The sequence below is a fragment of the Pimephales promelas genome, chromosome 2, assembly GCF_988280905.1.
Source record: "Pimephales promelas chromosome 2, fPimPro1.hap1.1, whole genome shotgun sequence".
Taxonomy (NCBI): Eukaryota; Metazoa; Chordata; class Actinopteri; order Cypriniformes; family Leuciscidae; genus Pimephales; species Pimephales promelas.
In genome coordinates, this window is record NC_142770.1 from 46447183 (window position 1) to 46456907 (window position 9725).

At 41.3% G+C, this 9725-nt stretch overlaps 2 protein-coding genes across 2 annotated transcripts in view; both read right to left on the reverse strand.

Annotated features, from left to right (window-relative positions):
- Positions 1-7604, reverse strand: part of LOC148997638 (prostaglandin F2 receptor negative regulator-like) — a 54581-nt gene extending 46977 nt beyond the window's left edge. Inside the window, exons 1-2 of the mRNA XM_089120265.1 lie at positions 7589-7604; positions 7089-7460 (exon numbers count right to left, since the gene is read on the reverse strand). Coding sequence (XP_088976391.1) covers positions 7089-7460; positions 7589-7604 — 388 coding nt within the window. The remainder of the gene's footprint in view (positions 1-7088; positions 7461-7588) is intronic.
- On the reverse strand, positions 2849-7072 carry LOC148997640 (uncharacterized; the record flags this gene model as incomplete). The annotated part of the gene is made up of 4 exons (XM_089117803.1): positions 2849-5532; positions 5841-6536; positions 6845-6982; positions 7014-7072. Coding segments are annotated over 4 exons (2088 nt in total), but the record flags the coding sequence as incomplete, so codon positions are not given.
- Positions 7605-9725: the final 2121 nt, after the last annotated feature.

Sequence of the window (9725 nt, forward strand, 5' to 3'; positions counted from 1 at the left end):
GCAGATTGCTCTGGGTAATATTTAATCATTGTCATAATGTTGCATTTGTATTTTTCAAAGATGTCAGGAAAAAAGCAGAAAGATATTTTGTCATTTTGGGCACCAAAGGGTAAGCCCCCTAAAAAGGTTGCCAGATTAGAGGAGGAGACAGTGGAAGAGGTGGTGCACTCTAATCTGTCCATTTGTTCTCAATGTCCCACCACACAATAAATCATTCGTCTAGAAGACGCATTCAAAATGCAATTTTTAAAGATTTGTTTGAAACTGTTTGGAGCAATTTGTTATATTTTTGGTTAGCTATATTTGTAATACTGCATTAAAGAGTATATTTGATGTGATGAATTGCTCTGTCATTTATCAGATTTACTAATTGTTATAATTTCAATTTGTTCTGGTTAATTATGAACAATGGGTAAAATTGGGGGCGGGGATGGGTGGACGGGGCTTCATTATGGCTCCTCCCCTAACCGCATGTGATCTCACTCCAAGCTTTTGCTCAAACTTGAGAACCCTGGTATCGTGGCTGCGCGCATCCAACAAATCGCAATAATCTTTGTCCTTTGTTACTATTGATATGAAACAAAGTCTCAATTTTCAAATTACGTCCATTTTCTTTAGAAATTCAAAAACATAAATAACATTTTGGCGCTGTGGCGTGAGATTGCTCTGGCGCAGCTCCAGAGAAGCAGCAGCGCTGATCTCTCTTTCGGCTTAATAATACCAGTTACAGCGCCAAAAAAACATGATGAGCATCTGAAAGTGTGTTAAAAGATTACAGCTTATCGAATCCGTATCATGTCACATTGATTCGCTCAATCTGCTTTTCAACCGTGGAAAGACGTCAATTAAACAGCTTGTAATCAATGTCATGTATCGTCATATTTACCTCAGAAAACCCACATAAACTCGTTAGTCCAGACTCGTTACTGTTCTTCAATATTTAATGCATATTTGAATAAATCTGGCAAGTTTTTATGACAGCCACCATTTAAATGTTTATATTTCATATAATCTTCTTATTATAAAAATAAATAAAAGTGTAATTTAAGTGTTTAGCTACAAAACAGTTTATTATTACCTTCATATTAGGCTAATGAAGCCTATAGGCTACAAATAGACTATATATGTAGACCATAGTTTAGAGCATTTAAGAGATTTGATTCCCTTGAGAAAAATTGCCATTTATTGTAACTGATACCCAAAATAATCGATATTGAATCGAATCGTAATTGAAATCGAATCGAATTGCAAGCTTGTGAATCGAAATCGAATCGAATTGTGAAATTTGTCTCAATACCCAGCCCTAATTATTATCATAAATATAAAATGTATTGTGTTTTTTTCTGAAACAAAGACTTTCATTCTGAAGCTCCTAAAATCATGATCACATGAAGAACAGAAGGGACATTTCAGTCGCTTGTTTCCTCACACTTTCGACTCAAGTTGATCTAGTTCTGAACTGTGGTTAGAACAGGCTAAACAAGCCAGTTAGCGCTTGACCCTTGACCTCTCTCACCCTCTGTGTCTGTCAGTGTCAGTCTCTTTCGGTTAAAGTTTTAGGGAAATTCCTGATGGTGACGGCGTCCTTAACGCTCTTCTCAATCTCTAAATCTACAAATGAAAGGGATTGTTCACTTCGATGGGAACATGATGTCATTAACTGACCCAGAAACCCTTCAGATAATGCAGGATCAGTGAGATCTATAATCAGTAATTGGCACACAAGCCTATCAAGTGTCTTCGGTCAAACTCAAGTCAATACGGACTACTTTTACTGTACTCGTACAGAGTCAAACTGATGTTTTAGAAAAGAAAAGAACAGCACATGGGTTTAGAGGCTCTAAAGTGAGCGAGTAAATAAAGATTTGTTGTATTTTATGTTGGGTGAACGGTCTTTAAGAATAAAAAAAGACTTTATCCCTGCGCTGATATTTTTCTTAGTCGGTGCGGATGAGTTCACTTTGTCCATCTCATCTATAGAGAAGCGTCAGACCTCCACAGACTTTCACTCTGAACAAAGAACAAGTCTTTGTATTTGCGTGACACTTCAAGCCTCGCAGCGAATCACATTCCTTTGCACTTCTAGTTTAAACATGTAAATGGACTGTATCTGATACAGAGGATCAACATCAGCAAACTGCACAGGAATCAACTTCATCTGCTCATTTATCTTCAGATCTCTTTATGAATTTGAATAACATTGACAAAACTTAGTTCATGAGATCAAATTAAACTGGTTTAACACAAATCTAATGGAATTTACAGAATAATCTCAAATATCAGTAATCTCAAATTGTGCGATTCGTTGAGATCAACCCTATGAACGATTACGCCATTCATGGTGAACCGGTCTGCTCGGGTAGGCTAGGTTTTATATAGTCACACTGTGTTGAGGAAGTGCTGTGTCGTCCAGTCGTTCGTCTCGCACTGATAGTTCACACGGTTGTATCCAGTTAAAGTCTTCAGTATAACTGTACACACACACGTCCTCTGTCAGCTCGTGTGTTTCTGTGTCAAATCTGCTCTGATTTATCAAGGAAACGCCAGAATAACTTTGATATTGTTAGTAATAGTTCAAGATGAACACTTACTGAAGCAGCTTCACTTATCATCCTTTATTAGAAAAATCATGAATGTCAAATATGACCATCAGGAAGGTGTATTTGTTCATCCCTCAATCATCATTATACGCTTTAAATCTACAAAGAGCTTTGATCAAAACTAAGCATTTTAAATATCATCTTACAAAGGCTTATTATTGGCAGATATAGTTATATTTGGTTTTATGTCAGTATCTGCTGTACTGTTATAAAGATCTCATTGATTTGTGTTACAAGTATCTGGGGCTGAACGTTTCCAAAACATCCTAGAACATTTTCAAAGACTCTGGAAAGTTTGCAATCAGACGTACATCTCACTTTTTGTCCAGATAAATCAGGTAAATCAATGTCTGCCCAAAATTGCATGTTTTTGCTCAGTTTGGGCCTCTAAATAAAACTGAGCCGTTTTATCCCCTCTGAATTCTCACTATATGACACATAAAAGCCTGATGTATAACTATGATAACCAAAAAAACACATGCAAATTTTTTTTCGTCTAAAGGGTTCAATAAAGTGCTCCACCGGGAAAAGGAAAAACAGCATTTCTCTGTCAGGACGGGGATACGGGGCTGAAGTAGGAGAAGCCTGCTTTCTACTTTCATCAACAAGTTTGGTTTGTGTCAGCCGGTTAGGATAGACCTCTGCTGTTTAATTTACATGCATTAGATAATTTCTTAGTTTCTCTGATCACTGGACCTATAAGGGCTTGTTCGTGCCAACACAGACTTCTCGAGCACATGCAGCTGATATAACGGTTAAATATATAACTCAACTTAACTATAACAAATAAAGACACGCAAGTTTTGAATAACTTAAAACACAGAATCTAAATGACCCGTTGCGATACTAATATTCACCCGGTTCACAGATGCACAGGATTTGGCAGTATGGCCACTTCTGAGTTATTAACTGATAATCTCCAAATGCCAAAATAGCAGTCAATATACAAGCGTATCAATTACCTCTTTGTATATTCTAAAGTCGTTGCAACATTTTTATTATAAATAAATGATTTCAGCTTGGTCTGGCAGATGGAGCGGGACTGTTGAAGTCGTACTTCCAGATGGAGCAGAATATGAATAAATGGACCTGCTTTTCTAGTCTCACACAAGCTTACAAGGGGCTTTTGCACCGGGTAGTTTTAGGAACTCAGTTATATGAACTCGCCACCAGGGGGATTCCCAGAGAAACAATAGTTTATTTTACAACTTTTTCCTGGTCGCACCTCCAGTATGAACTCGTAAGACACGCTTGTCGTGACTCACATTCTCTGTTCATTAGTTATGATCTGTTTAACAGTCCTGTTTAATACATTATTAGATAGTAGACAGTGATGAAAGGGTATTAGTGTATGCCGTGTGGTTGATGTCTAGTGTCGCTGAGCAGAAATACATAATCATGTTTCTCTCGGTCCCTCAAAGTTGCGTTGGATTTTCTCCTCAGCGTAGAGTTTAAGAGCTCCATCTATCACCATTTTACATGTTCATAGAGTTAGATTCTGGAGTAAATATACAGGCTATAATCTGTGTGTTTACGCGGCTTTATTAAAAACGGCGGGTACTGGTGTTTGACGTGCGTTCGGCCATCAGCGAACACTAACGTCACTGTATTTCCTATAGCGCTGGTTTAGACCGACTCTGAAGAAGGAGTTAATCAGTTCCTCCAAAAGAGTTTCACGAACTAAAATCGTTCCTGAGGAGCGTACATGCCAAAAAACGGGAACTTCCGAAAATAGTCCTAGGTACTATGATGCGCAACACCCATAAAGCCAGTGGTGTATGGTAAAGCGTCTGGTAAAGCGTCTGGTGTATGGTAAAGCATCTGGTAAAACGTCTGGTAAAGCGTCTGGTAAAGAAGCGTCTGGTAAATGGTAAAGCGTCTGGTAAATGGTAAATCGTCTTGTAAAGCGTCAGGTAAAGCGTCTGGTAAAGCGACTGCTAAAGCGTCTGGTAAAGCGACTGCTAAAGCGTCAGGTAAAGCGACTGGTAAAGCGTCAGGTAAAGCGTCTGGTAAAGCGTCTGGTAAAGCGTCAGGTAAAGCGTCTGGTAAAGCGTCTGGTAAAGCGTCTGGTAAAGCGTCAGGTAAAGCGTCTGGTAAAGCGACTGCTAAAGCGTCAGGTAAAGCGACTGGTAAAGCGTCTGGTAAAGCGTCAGGTAAAGCGTCTGGTAAAGCGACTGCTAAAGCGTCAGGTAAAGCGACTGGTAAAGCGTCAGGTAAAGCGACTGGTAAAGCGTCAGGTAAAGCGACTGCTAAAGCGTCAGGTAAAGCGACTGGTAAAGCGTCAGGTAAAGCGTCTGGTAAAGCGACTGCTAAAGCGTCAGGTAAAGCGACTGGTAAAGCGTCAGGTAAAGCGACTGGTAAAGCGTCAGGTAAAGCGACTGCTAAAGCGTCAGGTAAAGCGACTGGTAAAGCGTCTGGTAAAGCGTCAGGTAAAGCGTCTGGTAAAGCGACTGCTAAAGCGTCAGGTAAAGCGACTGGTAAAGCGTCAGGTAAAGCGACTGGTAAAGCGTCAGGTAAAGCGACTGCTAAAGCGTCAGGTAAAGCGACTGGTAAAGCGTCAGGTAAATCGTCTTGTAAAGCGTCTTGTAAAGCGTCAGGTAAAGCGACTGGTAAAGCGTCAGGTAAAGCGTCTGGTAAAGCGTCTGGTAAAGCGTCAGGTAAAGCGTCTGGTAAAGCGACTGCTAAAGCGTCAGGTAAAGCGACTGGTAAAGCGACTGCTAAAGCGTCTGGTAAAGCGACTGCTAAAGCGTCAGGTAAAGTGTCTGGTAAAGCATCAGGTAAAGCGTCAGGTAAAGCGTCTGGTAAAGCGTCTGCTAAAGCGTCTGGTAAAGCGTCTGGTAAAGCGTCTGGTAAAGCGTCAGGTAAAGCGTCTGGTAAAGCGTCTGCTAAAGCGTCTGGTAAAGCGTCTGGTAAAGCGTCTGGTAAAGCATCCAGGTAAAGCGTCAGGTAAAGCGTCTGGTAAAGCGTCTGGTAAAGCATCCAGGTAAAGCGTCTGGTAAAGCGTCCAGGTAAAGCGTCTGGTAAAGCGTCAGGTAAAGCGTCTGGTAAAGCGTCTGGTAAAGCATCCAGGTAAAGCGTCTGGTAAAGCGTCCAGGTAAAGCGTCTGGTAAAGCGTCAGGTAAAGCGTCTGGTAAAGCGTCTGGTAAAGCGTCCAGGTAAAGCGTCTGGTAAAGCGTCAGGTAAAGCGTCTGGTAAAGCGTCTGGTAAAGCATCCAGGTAAAGCGTCTGGTAAAGCGTCCAGGTAAAGCGTCTGGTAAAGCGTCAGGTAAAGCGTCTGGTAAACTGTCTGGTAAAGCGTCAGGTAAAGCGACTGCTAAAGCGTCAGGTAAAGCGACTGGTAAAGCGTCTGGTAAAGCGTCAGGTAAAGCGTCAGGTAAAGCGACTGCTAAAGCGTCAGGTAAAGCGACTGGTAAAGCGTCTGGTAAAGCGTCAGGTAAAGCGTCTGGTAAAGCGACTGCTAAAGCGTCAGGTAAAGCGACTGGTAAAGCGTCAGGTAAAGCGACTGGTAAAGCGTCAGGTAAAGCGACTGCTAAAGCGTCAGGTAAAGCGACTGGTAAAGCGTCAGGTAAATCGTCTTGTAAAGCGTCTTGTAAAGCGTCAGGTAAAGCGACTGGTAAAGCGTCAGGTAAAGCGTCTGGTAAAGCGTCTGGTAAAGCGTCAGGTAAAGCGTCTGGTAAAGCGACTGCTAAAGCGTCAGGTAAAGCGACTGGTAAAGCGACTGCTAAAGCGTCTGGTAAAGCGACTGCTAAAGCGTCAGGTAAAGTGTCTGGTAAAGCATCAGGTAAAGCGTCAGGTAAAGCGTCTGGTAAAGCGTCTGCTAAAGCGTCTGGTAAAGCGTCTGGTAAAGCGTCTGGTAAAGCGTCAGGTAAAGCGTCTGGTAAAGCGTCTGCTAAAGCGTCTGGTAAAGCGTCTGGTAAAGCGTCTGGTAAAGCATCCAGGTAAAGCGTCAGGTAAAGCGTCTGGTAAAGCGTCTGGTAAAGCATCCAGGTAAAGCGTCTGGTAAAGCGTCCAGGTAAAGCGTCTGGTAAAGCGTCAGGTAAAGCGTCTGGTAAAGCGTCTGGTAAAGCATCCAGGTAAAGCGTCTGGTAAAGCGTCCAGGTAAAGCGTCTGGTAAAGCGTCAGGTAAAGCGTCTGGTAAAGCGTCTGGTAAAGCGTCCAGGTAAAGCGTCTGGTAAAGCGTCAGGTAAAGCGTCTGGTAAAGCGTCTGGTAAAGCATCCAGGTAAAGCGTCTGGTAAAGCGTCCAGGTAAAGCGTCTGGTAAAGCGTCAGGTAAAGCGTCTGGTAAACTGTCTGGTAAAGCGTCTGGTAAAGCGTCTGGTAAAGCGTCAGGTAAAGCGACTGCTAAAGCGTCATGTAAAGCGTCTGGTAAAGCGTCTGGTAAATGGTAAATCGTCTTGTAAAGAGTCTTGTAAAGCGTCTGGTAAAGCGTCTGCTAAAGCGTCTGGTAAAGCGTCTGGTAAACTGTCTGGTAAAGCGTCTGCCACTCACCCTTGAGCTCCACATCGGCATGGTAGTTCCCGCTGATGACGGAGTCTGTGCTCGGGGTGCTGCAGCGATACACACCGCTGTCTGTCGCTCGCACCTTCTTGAACCTGAGCTCCACTGAATTATCGGCCAGCATCTCATAACTGATGTCCCCGCTGTTGACCCGGTCCCTCACTGAGGAGTCTATGAAGGATTCGTCGAGGGTGGAGATGAGATTGAGTAATTTACCACCGGCCTGGAGCATGGACCAATCGAAATCCTGCTGCCGGGGCCCCTCGTAGTTGGACACGTTGCAGCGGATGGAGACGGCCTGTCCCTCAACATGCACCAGAGGACCCACTGGCACCTCCACCACACGGCCCTCGCTGAACAACACTGAGACGAGAAGACACGAGAAATCAGATATGGACAACTACAGTATCAGTGTGCATCTACACATTATAGAATACAAGTAAAGTCATCAAAACTATGGCAAATGCAAGTGATCACAAAAATACAGTCACCACCCACGCAAAGCATCCTGGGATACTTATAAACAATACTGTTTGACAGACACTTTGCTTGTTTTTTCTCTTCACTCTTCGTTTTTCCAAAAGAAAGAAACAGATTACATAATCGGACTAGATCAGGTAATCCAAACTTGGTTTTGACCCGGATCAAACCTTTAGTTTGGGGTTTTCAGGACTTTTGTGTAGGATTTGGATCACTCTGATCCAAAAAATCTGGATTAAACTGATCCCATCAGAAGGGTGGATTCGGCGTGGATTTCATGCCCAAAATGTGATGAAAACTTTAAAAATGTATCAAAAAATACTATATTTGGATCATGCACTATCTTACAAGATCTCCTATTTATTCATAAGTTTTTATTTTATTTGTTCATCCGTCAGGCTACAGTGATTAGGTAGGCAGCAAAGTAGAAAGAGTTTGGAAATAAAATAAAATAATACCCCAAACAGCTGTAAAAAATGACCAAAACGTCATATATATATATATATATATATATATATATATATATATTCATCACAATCGAAAATATGTTTGTTTTTAGAATATTTTTTAGTGATGCATGCAATGATTTGTCCACATCAGATGAGGAAGTCTGAAATTATTGTGGAGTATTTGACATTACGTTTTTTTTTTTTATTATTCAATACATCTATATTTGAAACTTATAAATATCCTCAATGTACAGAGTTTATTACTCATTTTGTCTACCTGTTACTCTTTATATATCTATAGTTCTACATTGTGATTTCCTATCCTGTTTGAGCACTGCTTAACCAGATTTGGTGATCCTGAAAAATTCCTATCCAGATCAGATTGATCCAATCCAACGTTGCTTTGAAAAAGGACTGGCGACTGGCTCAAAAGTAAACTGGATTACATGATCACGGATCACGAAAAAGGATTACTAAATCAATCCGGATCAATTTTATCCGGATTAAACCTTTTGAAAAAAAACAGGTCCAGGGGTTGAAGTCATAAAAACCAAATTCAATCACGTTTGTCCAAACCATGGCACTCAATACACTAAGCAACCATGAAGACAGAAAGTGTGATGTCAGAGGAAATGATCAATCCCGAGTACAGGATGAGTCATCAATATTTCTACTCCGTTTTCCATAAGACAAAATTGTCAATTTTCAAGGCGTTCATCTGTAAACTTCAAAGAGACGCGTCTGTTCATGGAAATGTTTATTGCAAATGACCATATTAGGTTCAAAGCACTGGAATAAAAACATGCAGTCGGAACTAATGGTGAATATTAACATTTTATTTGGTTTGGGAATTAAGTGCCGCGAGGCGAATTACATCAGCAGACGAACACAAACCCACAGACGAACCAGAAGAAGAGAGGAACAGAGGGAGAGAAACCAAAACTGAGAGAAGACGACATGTAACAACTCGTTTCCTCATGAGGGATCGGTTGTTCTCGTAAGGTGGAGGACTCGGAAGACAAACACTGTAGACACTAGAGAAATATATGGTACAATAAAACCTGCTGTCAGGCAACTGAGGTCAAACACTACTACAGTACTTACACCAGGACACAGTGAAAGTAGATATGAGCGGATTATGAATGATGAAGAGGGAATGAGCCAGATCAGACAACACAAATTATCGGCACAGATCTGAATTCAGAAAAACTTTACAGTCCTTTAGCACAAATTCATGTCAGGTTGTAGAAGATTCCCTCATCCCCAAATCAAGCACAAACCAAATATTCAACAATGAAGGACTACATGTAGTCTATTTGTCAATGTAAACTTAAATATTATTCTATCTGAGACCAATGTTTATGCAGGCTACATTTGGAAACGAATTATTCAATAAATAAACACCTTTTGTGAATTATTGTGTCGAGAGCAAGAAAATTGACATTTAAGAAATACTTTGAAGCTATATTGTTCGACTCATACGGTTTACAACCGCGGTCAAGCCAGCCGCAGTTTGAAAATACACGGTCAAGCCAGCCGCTAAAAAAATAAGCGTGTGCGCCTATTACTATGAATACGGTAATTTCAGTCCCAGCAGAGGAAGAACGCGCTTCAGAGCGCTTGAGTTGCCCAGATTGATATATCTTTCTCTCTTTCTTTCTTTATCTTTCTTTTTCTCTTTCTTTATCTATCTATCTAT